At 34.3% G+C, this 21,657-nt stretch overlaps 1 protein-coding gene across 1 annotated transcript; it reads left to right on the top strand.

Moving 5' to 3' along the window:
- The first annotated feature begins 7 nt into the window (after positions 1–7).
- On the top strand, positions 8–20,931 carry LOC149805793 (AP-2 complex subunit sigma). Its single transcript, XM_089950493.1, has 4 exons — positions 8–36; positions 7,817–7,966; positions 11,393–11,566; positions 16,830–20,931. Exons 1-4 carry the CDS (start codon positions 34–36, stop codon positions 16,929–16,931), a joined length of 429 nt encoding a protein of 142 aa, XP_089806619.1. The 5' UTR covers positions 8–33; the 3' UTR covers positions 16,932–20,931.
- The last annotated feature ends 726 nt before the right edge of the window (positions 20,932–21,657 follow it).

Raw genomic sequence — 21,657 nt, 5'->3', positions numbered from 1 at the left:
GCAAGAAGTAGGTGGACATCCGGTAGTAAAAAAATGGTAAGTATCCCATTACTAGTGAGTGAACAACGTTTGTAGCAAATATTTGGTCTTTAAAATCATATTTAATTATTATCTACCATAGGGGATACGTGAGAAGGATTCCTTTTTGTTTGCAACCATATTTATATACAGTTTCTTCCCATTTTTTCGTGATTGCTGCAAATATGGGAGGGGTACTTCTGTACCAAATTATTATTATTATTAGGGTGAACCAATGATTTTTTTTTGTATTTGAAAGATAACTCAGTCAAAATTTACACACATGTAATGCTATGACAAAGAAGCATATAAAAGTTTATTTTATGAAAATACAATTGAAATTGTAATTTTTAAGAAAAAATTTTCTAACGTCGACTTAATCCAATTGAACAATTAATTATTTTTTTGTCATAAATGATAAAGTGGTAGCATAACCACTGTTTTTTATTTGTAGAGACATGAAAACGAAATTGGGCACATCCATAAAGATTATTTAACTGTTTACAAAATTCTGTTTTTTAAAATTTGGACAAAAAATAGATTTTCTAGATATTTTTTCATGTATTATAATTTTAGCTGTTCAACTGCTTTTTGGGGTTAGTTTGGGGCATTTGAGGTAGAGACAAATATTGTCATTTGGAGAGAATAACTACATGAATGTTGCTTCCATTCAGACTTTACTGAAGGATTGTTTAATTTACACAGACTGCTGAAGTGGTCTAGTGGTTAGAGCATCCATCTTGGAAGCAGGAGGTCATGGGTTAGAACCCAGGCCGAGTCATACCAAAGACTTACAAAAATGGTACTAACAGCTGCCTCGCTAGGCACTAAACATTATGAGGTTAGTGTTAGGACTGGTCGGCCTGGTGTCAGGATAATGTGGCTAGGTGGGACATCATGCCGCATGTCTGCAGCATGATGCCCCAGTGCTAGACATCACTATAAACTGCCTCACTGTAGACATCATAGCGATATGACTGAAATTTTGTTAAAGTTATGTTAAAAATCCTAATCAGACACATGCACACATTTAATTTACAGGGCTTGTAGTCAAACGAGAAAATATTTGAACTTCCATTGTTTCAAAAGTGTTAGTACTTAACAATGCATGAAAAAGCAAGGAAATGGTGTTCAAGACATGGAAACCTTTTAGACTGTTTTTCTCTTTTACACTGTGTTTGTCTCCCTCTTATCTGACAAAAGTTGTTTCATATTTAGCATGTCATTGAACAAGAATTGCAATATTCAGTATAAAAAAATGCAAATGGATTTTTGTCCATTTACAGGGGGATACATAAGTAAGGCATTTTTTCCTGTCCAAAATACTGTTTTACAAATGTGACAGCTACCAACCTTGCTAAATACTCTTTTTAATTTAAAGATACCCACACACCAAAAGTCAGGGGGAACATTTCTTTTAGCACTACTAGAGCCTTCCGCTGCATTTTTAACATATTAACCCCTGTAGGTTTTTGTTGTTTTCATCTGAAATTCAAGTAGGAAACTCATTTTGAAAACTATTTCCGAATACATCCTAATACATCAACTTTTATGTGAAATAACCTAATGCCTAGCTGTGTTAGAAACATTGTTTTTAATTGGCTATTTGTCTTGCGCATGAGCAGAAGGGGAAAAGTTTGAGTTCTTTTTCCTTTTTTTTTTGTACTTGACGGACCCATTATTTTTCTATCAAGACCGCTCTTTATTCCAAATGCCCATCTTATCCTACTTTTTACAAAGGTTCATCTGTCTGTCTGCAGTTCATACTGGTCTGCCTTAGATCTGAGACCAAAAAGTCTAAAATCCAGACACAAAATCAGATTGCAACCAGTCAGATTTTAGGTGGGAAAAAAATGGGTCCAAAAATTGATGTTTTTCCCTCTGTATTTTGTAGTGCAACTAGAACTTCCAGATTATTTGGTATCATTGTAGAGCTACATCTGTTAAAAAAATGTGAAACAACAATGCAAGTTCGAAATGTTCACACCTCATGTCAAAAACAAAGTCAAGTTATGTTAATTTTTTTCCATGCTGGTCAATCAAGGATGAACTGATTAGAAATACCATAGGAAAATTATTGGATACAAGGTTTGATATTTCTATGATATATTTGAAATATGGGTGATGGGTAATACAATGACTTAAATTAACTGTAATACTTGGCAAATACTGTTTTAAAATAGTGTCACAGAATATATTAATTTGCAAACAAATTGTGACTATTATCTCACAAAATTTACCATTTGAATCTAAATTTTAAAGTTAAAAGGTCTGCACAGTACTTTATACAGAACTCTATCTATGGTAGTGTATACCAAGAATTTCTTACAAGCATAATGGCTACAAAAGTATATGTCATTTACTCATTCAGTCTGAGACATGCTGAATTTTAACCAGTACTTGTGAATGGATGTATGGTTCTGGCTGCAATCTGGAAGGCAATGTGAGGTGGAAGAGGCATGGGAGGGAGCTGCTTTATTTTTTTTCTTGACCGCTTTGAAAAAGGTCCTTGGCCAGAACGGACTTGTACTTAAAAGGCCTGTTCCAAAAAGGCCCATTTCTGTATCCATTACTAATTATCATGTATACTAATCAAAATAAATAATAATAAATATCGACTCCTTACTTTTTATTGTGAAATATCTATGAATACTCAAAGGAAACCAAACGCTGAACTGACTAAAACCATTACAGATGGACTTGCTGGATACAAGGGTTGTTAAGCAGATGTAAGAATCTTGAAAGTCAAAAGAGAAGACACAAGAACAAACCACCCACAATATTATTTAGTGATGGGTTGTTAAGTCCAAACACAGAGGATATTTTAAAACAAGAAAATGAGTGTCAAAAAGAATGTCATTTAGCAAAAGGCGAGAAGAAAGAACCAGAACAAGCAGAGGTTGAATAATGAAATCCTCATGAAATTTTTAATCAGGGAAGTATGGAAAGAAGAACGGACAATGCACAATATACATACAAATTCTGATGTACAGAAAATCTATAATAGATTTAATTGATACTGGTGACACAGTAGATGAGAAAATGGATCCTGGTAAGAGATGAAAAGTCTGAAACAGAATGACGTAGTCTTAGAAGTCATGGATACAAAGGGATTTTTCTAAGAAAAGTGTATAGAACCATCAACAGAAAAAGAAAGATAAGGCTGTCAAGAGCAGTGTTGGTTACAAGCAGAAAAAAAGAAAAGAGATTGGAATCCTCATACAAATGAGACAAACATTTCTCACTTGTGATTCATAGCTTATTTTGTTTTTTGTAGTTACAGATAACAAATAAGTAAATGACCTGTACCAAGTATTTCATACAACTCTCTCTCACACACACATGCACACTCACACACACACTGGTTATCTTGTTAACTGGTTATAAGAATCAGTTGCATTATTTAATCAAACTATAAAGAACATATTCAAACGGAGGAAACATGCTGTGTTTTCACTGCTTATTATGATCAGATTACCTGTTATTAGAATAAGAAACAACTGCTGAGTACTATTTAAAACAAAGATGGCACTGATGATACTGGTTTTAAACTGATTCTGATATATGAAGTTTACCTGTAATCACCTGGGGTAGTTCAGTCAGGAGTGTTTCAGTAATCTCTACAAAAACTGTTATAATCTTATGGAACATCAAGCTCTGTTGAGACTGGAGGTATGGGAAAGAGTTGTGATTGCTGAGACTTGTGTTTGTGTCTCAACTGTGATTATCAAAGTTTCCTGACAAAATAAATATTTCTGAGGCAGAAAACAGGTAAAGGAAGTGTGAAAGCTAAAATGTGGATGCTGGCACTTTCCTGATACTGGTACTGCAATCTCTATAATATGAACAGGTCTGCTGTTTGCTATCAGTAGTTCACTTGAGTCTTGGCATTAATCCTTACTGACCAGTGCTTCATTCTTTGATATTTAATGATTTAGCAATATATATAAAACTGTAATTGATAAGAAGTGAATAGACACAGGTTTACAGAAAAGTTGTCATTAATTCGAGAAAGAAAACAGGATAAGCATTGGAAAACTGTTGGACAAATGACATTTGACCACCTATTGCTAATATGGCTTTGAAAATATTCTCAGTATAAACTGCAGGTTACAATTCCAAACTAAAGAAAAATAAGAAAAGAAAAGTGATTACAAGCTTATTTAAAAACAAGGATGACAAATTTTGAAATCACAATAATAATAATAATAAATTATTATTATTACTGAATCTTTTATAACGGTCTTTTACTATGATGATCCTTTCTGACCTGTTACCAGCCTTTCTCAACCAGACCTTTTTAACCTGGGACTTTTCCATATCGGTCCTGTCTGACCCAACACCGTAAAATTAGCAGAAAAGTGAGTAATTATGAACAGACCCTACTGAAAAGAATTCAAACTGTTTAACCTTTCCTTCACCATGGAATAATCAACCAATCAAATGTCATTCAGGAGCAGTCGATGCAGAAATTTGTAAAATCAATCAATCAATCCTCTCTGCGCCGTCTGGTGCTTGAGGCGACAGCAAGGGAGCACCATTTTGGTCTGTCGGCTGCTGTTATGGGGGCAGTCTGCAGGGTGAGGCCTCTGGTCTTGAGTTCACGTTCCACAGTTCGGCGCCAGGTCACTTTGGGTCTGCCACAGTTCATTTTCCCCTGCGGAGTCCATCTCAGTGCCACCCTTGGTAGTGAGTCAGGGGGCATTCTGCAGACGTGGCCGAGCCATCTCCATCGACGAGTTGTGGTGGTGCTTGCGCCTTCTCTATGCTGGAGTTCCTCGTTCGAGATCATGTTTGGCCAGAAGATCCTCATGATCCGTCACAGGCACTTGGTCTGGAAGACTTCGAGCTTGCGTTCTATGTTAGCAGTGGTCTTCCAACACTCAGACTCGTATAAAAGGACGCTCAGCACATTGCTCTTGAAGATACGGATCTTCGTGTGGGCGCTGAGGTTTGTTGTCCTCCAGATGGGCTTCAGCATTGCGAAGGCCTGGTTGGCCTTGCTGATTCTTGTGGTGACTTCCCTTATGCAAATTTGTAAAGTCAGTGTCCAAAACAAAAAATTTCTTAAGCGGTCGTCATCTTTAAAATATTAACATCCGGTTTGCACGTAAATGACCCCTCAATTGAAATCAATCAGAGTTCAAACATTTATGGCCATTGCACTTAAAATCCTTGAAGGTTTATATTGTTTATTGATTGAGCTTCAAAACTATGATAATATTAGGCCAGTGCAGAAGCTACTACCCTAAAATTCAAGTTTCTGAAATTTTCAAAACAATTGTAATCCTAAATTCCAGCATGTTTTTGGAACTTAGTGTGACTGCACTACAAATTTATTGTATCAAGAGTTTATATTGGATGTTAATTTTAAATAATAAATGAAAACGTAAGAAACGGCATTGTGGAACACCCTGAAGGGCCAGTCAGTGTGGACATGAAAGTGAGGCTGTTTTGTTAGGATGGAAAGAGTTGCATCCCTTGTTAGTCCATGCTATTATTATGTCTGAAATGCCATAGATTCCAGGGATTTTCCTAGGTTTTCATTATAACTAAGGGCCAGTGTAGTCTGGAAAAAGTTGTAGATAAAAGTTGACTGAATTAGGAAATTTTCCAGTGCAAAAAAAATTTAACAATCTGCTGGAGTCTGCAACAATAGCAACAGGGGGTGATTTTTTTCTCTTCTGAATTTTAGGAGAAATAAAAATTGAATGTTTTCTGCATGATTTGAATGTGCAGAATTAAAACATAATATGATATCTTTTCAAATAAATGCGCAGGAAACATTTAAACATATGCACCTCCATCATTTTTAATACTGGTCTTTAGTCACTCTTTTTGCAAAATCATGTTATTTCAAGCAGAAATTTACATATTTCTTACAAATGGTTATGAAGCCTTTCTGTGCCATTATATTAAGTACTACCCCACAAACACACACACACACAGTTTGTGCATGAACTACCGGTACTATATTGTTGAGTAATACATATGTTGAAATAATATGTTACTCTTCAGTTGAATGTTTTATGCATAATTTGTGTTAGCAGAATTAAAATAATGAACTGATCTTTATTATATCTTTTCAGATAAATTCACAGGTAGCATTAAAACGTGCACTTAAACATTTTTAATATTGTCTTTGAGCAAACACTTGACTTTACCATATTTAATGCTGAAATATGAATATTTCTCACATATGGTCATACAGAAATGTTTTGTGAACATTGAGCTTCAAGAATAAATTGCTGTTTTCTTTGTTTAATGTGCTTCTAAAGCTTGTTGATTCCTTATTTTCTAGTCCCCCCTCAGCATTTTTGCATGAAATACCATGATGATGAACCAGCCATGCACAAATTGAAATATTATGTTGCTCTTACTAGAATTTCAGGATTAGGAGTCCATGACTCAACTCCAGAATGCCATGCCTTTTTAAAGTCATTATCACAGTGTAGACTGCCCCCAGCTTTCCTATTGCATGTTGGGGCCCCGAGTGGCCGAGTGGTCTAAAGCGCTCTTCGTTACGGATCACTGCCATCTCACCTCTGTCTGCGGCGGTTCGAGTCTAAGATTCAGCCAATGTGGGCATGTGAGAAAGCTTGCCAGTAGCTTCTCGTGGGTCGGTGGTTCTTTCCGGGGTTTTCCGGGTTCTTCCTCCACCATTAATACTGGCCGGCATGTATAGCCTATCGTGCTGAAAAATGGTGTTAAACCCCACAACAACAACAACAACAACAACTATTGCATGTTGTGTACTTTGTGGTGTTACTTGTATAGGGGTCACACTACCAGGCGAAGTGTCCAACTAAGTCTAAAAGAAACTGTAAACTTTGCCTTCTGTTAAGAAAGCAAAAATGAATTTACCTCCTAATTTGTTAGAGGTACATTGAGTAACGGTATTTTGTGACTATTAAGATGCCCTAGCCAGGTGGTTCCAGTGTTGTGTTGTACCCCAAGATGAAATGTATTGGATGCATCAAATAGCTGCTGGTGACATCAGTTGAGCAAACAAACAAACTCTTGTACATTCACAGGCATGTTATAAAACCAGAAATGGACAGCAAGCAGTCTGTTTTCTTGTTTACATTGGGAGCTTCTGTTTGCTTTGAAATGCCAACAGTTTGATAGTGTTAGGGACCCCTTGGTGCCAGTAAGAGTATAAATTATAAATCAGTGAATGGAATGATTAGGTTTTGTGCATTATTTACATCCTTGATGCATTTTGTTTTTATAATAAGTGGGTGGGGGGCCAAAAAAATGGAAGTGTGTACTAATACTATAGATAATAGAGGTCTGCATTTTAACCATTGGTATATTGTGGTATGGATCCTACTGGTACATGTACTGCAGTACAACTATTGGTATATTGTGGTATGGATTATACTGGTACATGTACTGCAGTACAACCATTGGTATATTGTGGTATGAATCCTACCTTTACATGTACTACAGTACAACTATTGGTATATTGTGGTATGGATTGTACTGGTACAACCATTGGTATATTGTGGTATGAATCCTACCGGTACATATACTGCACTACATTGTCAATGAACAGGTTCTGTATAAATTCTGTAAATCCATTACTTTGCTGCAGATTTTGTTTAGCACACTGTACGCCTAACTTAGTCTTATTTCCATCAAGTTATGTGCAATCTTTTTGTCATTTCTTTTGCTACTATGTGTCATAAATATCAGAAAAAGACTTGTACAGATCTACCAGAAAGAAGAAAATCCAAGAGCACGTTTTATTACTATGCCTGATCACTTCCATGTTAACACAAATTTACCTTTCCAGATCCGGTTCATACTGATTCAGAACAGGGCTGGTAAGACAAGACTGGCCAAATGGTACATGCATTTTGATGATGATGAGAAGCAGAAACTTATAGAGGAGGTCCATGCTGTTGTTACAGTCAGAGATGCTAAACACACAAACTTTGTAGAGGTGATGTCTGAAATTCTAAAATATTTACTAGTCTTGAGTTGGTTTTCAGTAAATCATTTCATGATTATGAGATTTTGTTAAACAAGTTTGACTTGAGAGCATCTAATGACATGGTCTGGTGGCATGAGAAGTTAATCCTGTAAAAAAACAAAAAATTCTGAAATTTGACAAAAATAATGTTATTGAAAGAATAATTATTTGTTGTCAGGATTGGTTTGAACGCTGGTATATTTATTTGTCCTAATCATCAATCAGATTTGGTGGTTTCTGTTTAAACTTGTTTTTGTGTCTTCCATACCTAAAAATCCATATTCATTTTTATTTTTTTTTTTTAAAAAGTTCCGTTGCATCATTTACAAATAATTGCATTAAAAAGTGTTACCCTCACAAAAGTTGCAAATGTATTACCTGCCTCTAATATGTATGCAGAAAAGTATAAGTGAACAAGAAACTCCCTAATGTAGTGTAGGAAATCAGCAATATGTTATAAAGTGAACATACATCCTTTGAATATTTAAGAAATTGAAACAACTAAAGTCACAACCACTTTGGTCATTAGTAGATCAAAAAATAAAAAAATAAAAGTTATTAACTAGAATTATGAAAATACTATACAACCAAATGCAGAGCACAATTCCTGTATATTTTCTGACTGCTCTTATATAAAAGCCACAATGAGAAAATAAGTAAATCATCCATTTTTTTAAAGGCAAATTTGTTGACAATAAGTTTTTGGAAATAAACTGCAGGTTTTTATTAAAGAAATTGTGCCTGGGTAACTCGGCCTTGGTAACTGTAACCTATTATTTCTTCACACAATATTCTTAATGTTCAGCTTAATATCTACTTTTATTTCTCCATTCTAAACCTATACAGTAAAAGATTTAATGTAAATATGTATTTGCAGTTAACATTTATGTAGCGTATGAAAGGGAATAGAATTTTTCTTTAAATGGAGCTGTAGGGCCTGCTTGAAAACCACTTCATAATATTTCACAGTTCAACACAATATAATTAGCAGATCACTTTTTGTGCATCTTTTTTTTTTTTTAAATTAAAGAATACATTAGCCCTTTTTATATGTCATTGTTTTCTTCAAATTTCTTCAGTGGCTGGTTGGCTTGCTCAAGAATGATATCATGCATAACATCAAACTAAGCCATAGTTAAAGTAGGTAATGCAGTCAATAATTTTGGAAATGTTTTGTTATTTATTAATTTAAATAGTGAATTTTGCAAATGTTTAATCTCATTTTGTAAAAAGCATGCAAAAAGTATGCTTTGAATTTTTTTTCAAGAATTGACCTTTACACTAATTTCACTGCTTTGGGTTTCTTTTATATTTCATTGATTGAAATTGCTATCACACATTGTGAGCCATCATTTTGGTATATTTTAAATTGAAAATCAAAGTAAGTGAATTTACTGGGGGAAAAAGATGTAATGTTTGTCGTCTCTGATTAATTTTTATTTATTCTTTGCCAAATATTATAAATTGGTTATATGTAAGTAGCTCACATTTTGTTTTGTTAAATGGTAAATAATTGCATGAAGAAATAGTGTTTCCATGTTATCATACATAATACATGTACTGAAGTAGGGCCTCATTCAGCGAATTATGAAGTGTTCAGTTCCATCCAACTATCTTTCCATCATCAGATTGATTATGCAAGATAACTATTGGCAATTTCTAACTGAATTTGGTTTTGGCAGCTTTCCTGTTGATAAGACCTCGAAAGAGTTTGATATCCAGCCATCTGATTGTCCTTCCTCCTATCTTTCACTTCTGTAGATTTTACCAATGATTGTTGGATTTTAACTATATTTCCCATGCCGATCTATATTGCTGAGACCTTGAATTATTTTGAATTTCAACCTCCTACAATGTCATTAGTGTCCATTATGCCCTCTGGTTTCCATCCTCCTTACCTGGTTTCCACACTGTATCATTATTATTGTTTGTTAGATTTAAACAGAACTTGTTTTATAGCTGTATGTTAATCAGATCTTAAATTAGTTTAATTTCCAGTGCTCCATTGATATCATTTATAGCAATTATACCTTTGATTGTCTGGCCTCCATGCTTTGGCTTTCTGCAGCATAAACTGGCCAATAATTTCAACCAAATTTGATTTTTGGCTCTGTACTGATGAGATTCGTCTTTGATTTCCACCGTACCCCAGCTTTATTGATGTCTGTTATACCCTCTCATTACCTATCCCTCTGACAGTGGTTTACACAGCAACCAGATTTCACATGCGGCTTTGTATTGATGAGACCTTGAATTAAATTGGATTTCCAGCATTCCAAATCATGATTCAGAGCAGTTATGACCCCTGAATGACTATTCTTCTAATGTTGTTTCTGAACACAAGTTCTTCTAATAAAATCCCCGCTAAGCACATTGTAATTAATAGCACCTTTTGGAATACTGTTGTTGTTGTTGTTGTAGGATTTAATGCCATTTTTCAGCACAAGATAGGCAATACATGGCAGCTAGTAAAAATGGTGGAGGAAGAACTTGGGAAAACCCCTGGAAAGAACCATTGACCCACAAGAAGCTGCTGGCAAGCTTTCTCACATAAACACACTGGCCGAATCTAAAGCTCGAACCCACTCAGGCCGAGGTGATGTGGCAGTGATCCGCAACGGTGAGCACTTTAGACCACTCAACCTCTTGGGGCCCCTGCCTTTTGGAATGCACCACTGGCTCTAGTTTTTCCAAGTTTTATGTAATGTTTCAAGGAAATGTGTTAATTTACCTTCACCAGTTTATTGTAGGTGTATTTATGAAAAGCAGAAATGTTTCTTATTATACAACTATCACCATTACATACTATAGAGTGTATTTGTGTTAAGACAAGAGAATTAACTCATGAATAACCAAAATAAGTTGAATGTAAGTTTTAGAAAAAATTCACAGTATCATTTTTTAGTTCAAGCAACAGCATACAAATTTACCTTTCAAGTATCAAAAGGTGTGCAATTTATAATTAATCTAAGTGTTTTTCCTGCATTCATATAGTCAGTAATCAGACATTGACTTGCTTGTCTTGTAATAGTATACATTATTGTAAAAGAAAGACAATTAAATTATTTTTAAATGTAAATGAATGACATTTAAACATACATTTGTTTTATGGAATTTAATGGATTTTATTTAATGTTTCAATGTAAACCTTTTTTATAATCTCCCACAAAAGTGCAGATGGAGCATATATTTTTAACCTTCCATTCATCCATGTCATTTCTTGATGAAGATTTGGATTTAGACACTGTTCTAGGACATCCATCTTTAATGAATACATTTATATTTAAAGATTTTATTGTCTCATTCAAAATAGCTTTTATAAGTACACACATTTGTAGTTTCATCCTTGTTACAAAATGGACATACCTGTGTTAATTTTAACAATTCTAATTTCAGTTCAGAAATTTCAAGATTGTGTACCGGCGATATGCAGGCCTATATTTCTGTATCTGCGTAGATGTTAGTGATAATAATTTGATGTATCTTGAAGCAATACACAACTTTGTTGAGGTCTTAAATGAATACTTCCACAATGTGTGTGAACTTGATCTAGTCTTCAACTTCTACAAGGTAAGGGTCTGCCGCTGATATTATAATAAATAACTGTACTCCAACTAGGTTAAAACAGGAGTGCTTTTCACCCTCCCATTTGCCCCAAAGGCCCTCCCTATGCCATAGGCATACATGCCAACCATTATGCTTTTGGTGTAATCATTATGCTTTTTTTTCCCAAAAAATTACACCTTACACGTAAATTTATTTGGATTAGGTGTTTTTGTTATATCCCCTTCAAAAAAAAATTTGTTTTCTCATTTTTGTTATGTTTATTGACATCCCATTAATCCCACAGACAGAAAAGACAGCTTCTGTCTAACTACAGCATAAGAATATGCTTGTCCGTAGACTTACATGCACTTTCCTAACAGTATTGTGTTCTATTTATAGCAGCTGCCCTATTTCCAAGAAACAGGCTGGTTCTGCTTTCAAACTTTTGACCTCGGTTTCTGTTTATCACAGCTAAATGGCTTAGTTAGAAGAGATCAAACTGGTTTTCTAACTTGTAATCTTTGCTCGCAGATTCTTTGTTCTAATTTATATCTGGTACAGAACCAATTTGTAGGTATTTGGTACTAAAAGTCAAGTTCGATTTATTCTAGTCAATGCATGTGTTAAAGCAAAATGTTTTTAAAATAATTTCACAGATGGATTAGAAAAGGCAAAAAATCTATTCAGAGATGAATACATGAGTTAAATATTACAGTGTTCCATTCTAGGGCAGCTTCACACCCCTTGCAGGCAGTGTGGAAAGGATTTTAGTATTGGTCATGGTGGTAAAACAAAGAAATCTTGAAATTAGCTCGTTTTACTGACTCCATTGCTATGGTAACTTCTTTTTTTTACAGCAGAACTAAATTGTGGACACAAATTTTATGAATGCAGAGGCATTATGCGCCGAGTTCTTAATAGAACACGGACTACCCCTAGTGGTAGAAGACTACATTGGTCCTTTGTTCAAATGGATGTTTCCTGAAAATATGCCTGTGCAAGAACAAAATCATCAAATAGTTAGGTGTATAGCAGAAGATACTTCACTTAAAATTACAGAAGCCTTGAAAATTGGGTTGTTTAGAATCACAACAGACAGGAGTAATGATTATGACAAAAGTTGTACCCAGTCAGTCTGTGTAAGAGAGTTTGACAATGAAAAGGGCAAAGTCAGAGTGCTCTTCTTTCATTGCCAGAATTAACAGTAGATTCCACTGGAGAAAACACTTTTTTTTATTTGCTTGATCATGGTTTGAATAAATATAAGTTGGCAGAACTGTATCGGGGTTTTCAGCTGATACTGCATATGTGATGACTGGGATTCATAAAGGAATTGCATTCTATATTTTGAAAAAATGTATCCATCATTGTTCATATCAGGTTGTCTCTGTCATATGATGCACCATGCTGCAGGAAAGGCTGCTGATAAATTAGAAGGAGAACTCCTGAAGTATCAAGTTGGCATTCTACCAGACAATGTACTTAATGCAGACAGAGTTGTTTTTTTCTTCTTATTTCCCAGCTAAAAGACCTAATAACTGGAAGATATAAATTTCCTCTTCTTTGTCAGGTTATGAAAGGAATATTGGTTCTTTACCATTCTAATGCTGACATTGAGAGATTATTCTGCATTGCTAACAAAAGTAAAACTGAATTCAGATCCAGGCTCTGTAACCCAGCACTTAGTGCTCTACTGGTGTGCAAAACATTTATAGTCTCAGCTGTTACAAAGTGTTATGAAATGCATTATGAGAGTCTGCTGCTTTTTAAAGCTCAAAGTGTTCTCTTAAAAACTTGAAGCAGTAATTGATGTTGAGCGTACAGAGGGGAAAAATAAATCATTTTGTACATATTCTCATTGAATTTGTATCATGTTATATGTGGATTACTATTTTTGTCCATTTGGATTACACTTTTTCCTCACCAGGGGTTGGCATGTATGCATTGGCACCCTCCATTTTTCCCTTCTGAGGACTTTACCTGTCTCCATATCATTACAAATTACTTCTTAAAGCTTTTTCTTTTCAATTTCACTTTTAATTTGGGATACATACATGTAAGACCTTTTGCTGTTTTGTTTTTTTAATAACCAAAAATTTCATGTTAATCAGTACACTTTTGGGTTGCCATTAGTACTCTTTTGTTCCCAAAAGTATCCCCATCCTTAAAGGTGCCCATCTTACCCATCTCACTGTAAGAATACTTTTCATAGAGATGTTATTCTCAAACTGATTTTATTTGCCTGTTTTAATTTTGAAGAGAATAATATTGATTTGTATCTGCTGGTGAAAATATAAGCAAATTATGATCTAAAGAACAGAACCACACACACACACACACATGAGGTTGTATTGCATATCTCAACTGAACAGCATGATCTACTCTTCAGTCTTTGTGCTTTAACATATTTATGGTTTGTACAATGAGAAAATCAAAACAACCAACAATAACAAATTACAAAGCCCAGCTGTCAGTATCTGTCTGTGGTCTATCAAGTATTGCTTTTCTAGTTTCCATACCAATGTATACGAATGTTACCAGTGTACTAATTGTGCAGTTGATATATTTGTCAATAACTTGTTTACTTTTCTAATGTGGGATTAGTGTTGTAATATAGTGGTAATTGATTTCTATCTTGACACAGAGCATAACATAAAATTAAAAAGTGATAATCATATTTGATTTGATTTGGATTTCAGTGCTTGCTGATTCATTGATTTCTTTGTTTGGTTTCCTATCTTCTGAACTCTTTTCTTTAAGTTGTTAGGATACATATCTAAACCTAGTCAGAGTCCATCTGTATTTCACCAATGAAAACAGAGAGGATATTTGCTTGGAATTAGCAAATAATTGATATATTTCATTGAGTGGGTGAAAATACTTGAATTTTTCATGCACAAGATGTAATATATCCATTATTCACTCCATGCAAGCAAACTGATAGTAGATTTTTTGCTGTATAGCTTGATACAAAGTTGGGGCCCCGAGTGGCCGAGTGGTCTAAAGTGCTTACCGTTACGGATCACTGCCATCTCACCTCTGTCTGCGTGGGTTCGAGTCGCGGGTTCGGCCTATGTTGGCATGTGAGAAAGCTCGCCAGTAGCTTCTCGTGGGTCGGTGGTTCTTTCCGGGGTTTTCCCGGGTTCTTCCTCCACCATTAATACTGGCCGCCATGTATAGCCTATCTTGTGCTGAAAAATGGCATTAAACCCTACAACAACAACTGATACAAAGTTGGCAGTTTATGTTGAGCAGCCTTTGATTTCAGCTTGGTTTGTTTGTTTGTTCAGTGTCAAAGCTTCTAAAATTTCTCAGATTTCTTGGTAACAATGTTATTGATGCAAAAGTGGTAATATTTATTGTATTTTACTCCAGTGAATTATCACAAATATTACACTGGTCAAAATCTAGTTATTCAAAAACTAATGTTAAAAAGGTTGAACATTTTTCAAACTGGAACTCAGTTTTGAATGCTCTTTAGATATCAAGTTTTGATGAAACATCTGTCAGAAAGTCAAATTTGAATGTTTTGATCTTCTACACTTGTAATCATAGCTAAAGACAACTTGTTCTCATCATTATCCAGTTGGGGCCCCGAGTGGTCTAAAGCGCTCTCTATTACGATCACTGCCATCTCACCTCTGTCTGCGCCGGTTCGAGTCTCAGATTCAGCCAATGTGGGTATGTGAGAAAGCTTGCCAGTAGCTTCTCGTGCGTTGGTGGTTCTTTCCAGGGGTTTCCCCTGGTTCTTCCTCCACCATTAATACTGGCCGCCATGTATAGCCTATCCTGTGCTGAAAAATGGCGTTAAACCCCACAACAACAACATCATTTGCCAGTTAGACTTCTTGAATACCAAGATCAAAAACCTTTTTGATAATGAGTAGTCAAAAACTATATTGCAGATATTTCAGATTATCAATAAACATAATTATTAAGACTGTTCAATTTATAATTTTATGCTAGTATTTTAAAATGAATTGCTGTCTTATCACTCTGAAAGTTCATCATATACATCTGCATTTAAAGCTATATAGGGGCTTGTATCCAGATGTTTTTTCATCCATACCCACTACCAAACTTGTAGTGTGTGAAACAGCGTAGCATGATGTGGCACATACAGAACTAGGTTACTATGACCTATTTTACAGTCTATTCCACATTTCTCAATGTAATATTGCCACAGGGGTGCTTTTGCATTTGTAATTGTTTATATTTAAAATCTGTAAAATATGTGTTACTGAAGTGTATTTCAACAATACCTTGTATGACTTTTTTTTTTAAATAATTGCAAAAAGGATTTGTTGGAGAAGATATTTTAGATAAAGTATTGACGTGATTGACAATCAACAAAGGTGATATTTAGTATTACAGCCAAAAAGCCATATGTCACATTGTTAAATGGGTTTTAGTAGTGGCGTTAATATATCCTTTGAAAATGTCTGCAAAGTTGGTCTAACATGGGTTGTTCATTCAAAGTCCTTTTTATACAAATGTTTTGTTTTTTGTGTTCCCCTGGTCAGATAAAGACAATGTCACTATGATTTCTTTGTAATAATTACAAATCTAGTAAAAACTTGCAAATAATGACTCCTATTAAGCATACATTTTTCAGTCTGGTTCTCAAAGGAAAGTAGTTTTTTATTGAGCACATATATATATTTTTTTTATCAAGTTCTGCATTTTGGGAGGAAGAAGTTCTTTATTGAGCATACGTTTTTTTTAAAATTTAGTCCTGCCTTGTGGGAGAGAAGCAGCTTCAGAAACCTACCTAGAACATCCTAATTTGCACTTAAGTTATCACTATGCATGTCTGGTGATCCCCTCCCACTTAATTTTATGGATTTGATCAGTCTCAAACAAATGTATCATGCTTTATGCAGTATGACTAATTGGTGAGAGTGGAGAGCTCCAGATATAGATACAGTTGACAAACTCTTGTAGTATGTAAATCCTTGTTATAAGCCGTGTCAGATTACCAAATAGGCAAAGTAGGCTTCAGCCTAGGGGCCCTGTGACAATGGATCAAAATAATATTGATAAAACATATTAGGAGATAATTTGCGAGGGGGCCCCCTAGATTTTGACTGCCTAAGGGCCTCCACAGGGTTTAATCTGGCACTGGTTATAAGGACATTGTTTATAATATTGTCAGTTTGCACTTATTATAATGAGTTTGAACTTCACAAAACTTACCCAACAATAATTCTTTTGAGTGCATATTGCAGGTATTACATCAGATATGATCTTGATAGTACATGTAATTAAGCATTCTCTGTATTTTTAGGTATACAGCGTGGTAGATGAAATGTTCCTGGCAGGGGAAATTAGAGAAACGAGTCAAACTAAAGTTCTCAAACAGTTACTCATGTTGTCATCGCTGGAGTAGCTAACTGTATAGACTAGTAGTATCAATTACCTACATTCATCATTGCCATTGAGATGTTGTTAATAACTTAAAATTGGCACTGGACCAAGTCACATTCCATATAACTGATAAATGAAGAACAGAGTACAGTAGTTTTAGTTAAGTACAGTGCTAGCCAGGTATATATTATGAAACTGAACTATGCTGCAAACTGTACAGATTTAATAATAAAACATCCAAAGTGTGGTTATCTAGATGTGTATAGCTACCATGTTTTATTGTTGAAATGAATTCTAGGGCTTCATTGACTGACTGGAAAAAGCAGACTTAAAGGATAGTACCAGATTGCTTAATAAATCTCATGTGAAACTCCAGGCATCACACAGACCATTATGGCACATGACAGTGTGTCTCATTTAGTCTATAAATTTAGTTAATTTTAAATGTGATCTTCTCTTTTTAGACCTTAGCCTATAATAAAAATAAAAGATACAAAGCCTCCTTGCCAAATGCCCAATCTACAAATTACTGCCATTTTTTTATCACCATTCTACGGAACATCAAAACAGTAAATGTCAAATGTTGAAAATTGTTTTTAAAATCATTCAGTTGGCAAAAGAAGCAAACCTATCTACTGTTTACAAAAACTTCTGAGGCAGGAGAGCAAACTAAATTTTCCAAGGATGGCGTGACCTAGTAAAATGATACTTCTGATAAGAAATTATGGGACATAAAATGTTGGAAATTTCTTGAATATATATAATCATGGCACCCATAGTTACAGAAGAATTGTATGTCTTTTATGATACAATAAATTAGTAATCCAGATTATCAAATTTTATATATATATATATATATATATATATATATATATATATATATATATATATATATATATATATATATTGAAATGTACAATTTTCCAGTTCTGAAGGTTAAATAGATTTTCTTGACAGTGATTAGTAAGTAAACAAGCAATGATATTTGTAACATGTATTTTCTTTTTAATGTTTTAATTCTTTAGGAACATACAATAAACTAGCTTGTCATAACTATGGTTAACTAGAATGCATATGGTTGTTTTTATATTGAGTACTTGATCAAGTCATTATGTCTATACAGTCTGTGTAATTAATAAAAACTAATTCATTTCTGAATAGAATGGATACCAAATTATTATAAGACCGTAAGGGTGAGAGATACACATGTTGATTGATCCTATTAGAAAAGATGGAATTGCTTTATGAACCATTAATTTTTATCTGACAAAATATGCACTGAAAGTTTCTAAAACAGCAACAGTTTAAAAATGTGAACAGAATTTGGCTTCATAAGGAATGTTTTGTCCTATGTCATTGACTAAATGCCAATATATCCAGGATCTCAAGTTTGTGTTATTGAGTTAAGTAATTATTTCATTCACAGAAGGTACTCAATTTACTCTAAAGCATTTTCTTTCTTGTATATCTGATATTGTAAGGCTTTTCTTGTAACATTGTAAGTTTTTGCATCCTGGTTCTAAGTAATGAGAAGACCAGTAGTGATTTAAAGGAGGAGGTAAAAGCTAAACAACAAATATATCGAATGGGATTTTTAATTAAAAAAAAACATGTTTGTACATGTAATTAATATAAAGTTAAAAGTATTTTCAGTCATATTTTGTATTGTTAACACTGAGAAAAAGAAAGGATTCATTGTCATATTCAGTGTTTTGTTTATCAATAATGTCTTAGCTAGAGCTTGCTTCTCATTATAGTGAAATATTGCTCAGAATCTTTCATTCAAAACAGAATGGAAATTTGCTGACAACTGTTATGGAAGCTGAAGAATTGAACATTTGGCCTATTTAAAGGAAACCCTTGGATCCCAGGATATACTAATCATGATTCTGTTGTATAATGTACTTCATTCAGAGTTCTGGAATCTTTGATTTGTTATGTTTATATTCTGATTATTTGTAAAATTAGTTCACATGAGAAACAAGAAGATAGGGCCTGACCCCACTATCAAGGCATAGGTGTAAAACATGACCTTAACCAGAAGGTAAAAGAGAGTGAGCTTGTTTTTGGCTTCATAATGATTTATGTTGTATCTGAACAAAATCCATTGCGGTATTTAGGAAATGCAAGGAAATGAACCTGAATATAACTAGAACCTTAATGACCATGACTTTGAAGAACAGCTGGGCAAGACTATGTGTTGCAGAAGAAATATTCATAGATTCATAATAATGCATAACAAGTATTAGGAAAATCCAAGAAATCTATTATATAAACTTGAACAAAATCCTCATGCAAATTTGCAGTTATTGTAATTTTGACCCCAGCTCCGATGTGCATGCATGCCAAATTGTTTTAGCTTCATGATAATCATGCCTGGTATGAAGAAAATCAATCTTGGGGTCTTTGAAGTATAAACAAACTATAGCCAAAAATGTATTGCACATCTGTCAGACCATAATTCTGCTATCATATGGGCGAGCAAGTTTGTTGTAAAATTAATTTTCTTGGATTCATTGTAATATATGTCGAACTTGATGATAACCTATAATAGGATAACAGAAAATATATAAAAAATCGGCAACCAAAATCTAAATCCAGTTTTTTTTTTATGACTAGGACCAAGATCCCAATGTAAAAGAGCAAGTGAGCATGTCATAGAATTGCAAAATGATTTATACCAAGTTTGATGAGAATCTATCAGGAGTTTTATAAAATGGAAGCAAATGAAGAACTTAAACCTGAAACTGTTGATGATGATGAATGATGATGATGATGATGATGATGTCAGAAAAGTGCAGTAGTACATCCCACTAACATTGGCTGAACAAATATAAAATTAAAAACTTGTATATGCTAGTTCGTCAAATAAATCTCCCGTTTTTAAGATTAATTTTATACACTATATCACTGATTGAAGAAAGACAATTTGTTGCCTTAAAATCAGACTTCAGTACCATTCAGTATTGGTTAAAGTTATGTTTTCAGTTTCAGTTTGTACAGAACTTGCAATTTCATTAAAAATAGTTGCACAATGGTTGTTTCTAAATTTTCTACAAATCTCTGCTCATTAAAAAGCTTCTGACTCACAGAGTTTAGTGTGGGAATTTTTGTTGTTGTTATAGGATTTAACGCCATTTTTCAGCACTAGATAGGCTGTACATGGTGGCCAGTATAACTGGTGGAGGAAGAACCCTGGAGAACCACAGGAAGAAGCACAGACACACTAGAAGCTACTGGCAAGCTTTCTCACATACCCACATTAGCCAAACCTGAGACTCGAACCCATGCAGAGGTGAGATGGCAGTGATCCAGAACGGTGAACGCTTTAGATCACTAGGAAACTCAGGGGCCTCATGGGCATTTTTGACTATGGTGCTATGGCAACCATGAGCATAAATATCTGCATCAGAGTTGTTTGTTCGTATGGTTTTGTTTAATCCATAAAGCATTTAAAGAGGAAAGATTCATTTCCACTTACAAACTTTGTATAGTACCAACTTTCATTGCCAGTAAAAGATGTTAAAATGCTCCTGCTGTGTTTGTGCCCTTGTTGAACCATAGTAACCTGTCATGTATTCATGTAATGAGACTGATTTGAAATGTTCCAATGTTAGTCATATTTAACATTATATCCTTTAAGAGGTATAATTAGTTAGAGCTTTAAGAATATAAAAAGAAAATGAAAGCAGTGACTAAAAAGTGTCCAAATGGCTTTAATAAGTCATAAAGGAGTTGAATTATATAAGGAGTAGTTAATTGCTTGTTAATCTGCAAATGCAGATGCATCCACTTCATTTAGAGGCCCCCTCCACATAAAATGTATAAAGTTGTCATATGACTCCATCCTTTATTGCATGCTTATTGTGTAATTGTTGATAAATCTTGAAGACATTTGTATACAATGTTTGTCTAAAACATTACAAAGTTGTGCTAAAATGCTGGAGAAATGCATATTTTGCAGTAAATGTGTAGAATTTAATTACTTCAAATTCTTTGAACATTAAAGGAGAAACTTGGGATTTCTTGTCGTTATGTTCTTTCTTTTTTATTTTAATTATATCTGGTATTTCGTATAAATTTGCATTGAAAAAAGAAAGCAAACTTGATACATACAAGAGATTATATTTTTTATGTGCAGGTAAAAATAAAATTAAGAGCCCAAAGTGGTTAAGTGAACAGGAGAAAATATATTTAAAGGATTATCTTGCCACAAATTGTATATTATAAATTCAGAATGCATACATTTAAAATTTCAGTTTTTTAACAGGTGATTGCCACGCCATTCAAATCATTTAACTAAACTCAATAGAAAACGAAGTGCTGGGCTTTTTATTAGCCCATTTTGTCTTCTGATGGTTAGTAAAACAGAAATATTGGTTTTAAATTTTTAAAATCAGCTATTAGTCTTTGGAGTCTTATTTGATGATGCATTGCAGAGAATTTCTAAATGTTCTTTTGATCGGGTGGAAAATATCTAAATTCTCAACTAACATGAAAAGGCTAGATATTGACTTCATCTGCTGCAATATTTAATGTTGTTATGGTGGTGGGGTTTAACGCCATTTTGCAGCACATGATAGGCTATATATGGCGGCCAGTATTAATGGTGGATGAAGAACCTGGGAAACCCCAAGAAAGAACCACCGACCCACAAGAAGCTACTGGCAAGCTTTCTCACATACCAACATTGGCCGAACCCAAGACTCAGACCCACGCAGACAGAGGTGAGACGGTAGTGATCCGTA

Source organism: Sinohyriopsis cumingii, chromosome 2, assembly GCF_028554795.1.
Source record: "Sinohyriopsis cumingii isolate HCF-2022 chromosome 2, ASM2855479v2, whole genome shotgun sequence".
NCBI classification, from domain to species: domain Eukaryota; kingdom Metazoa; phylum Mollusca; class Bivalvia; order Unionida; family Unionidae; genus Sinohyriopsis; species Sinohyriopsis cumingii.
The sequence above is the reverse complement of the archived record's forward strand: the minus strand, read 5'-3'. Positions and strand labels throughout refer to the sequence as shown.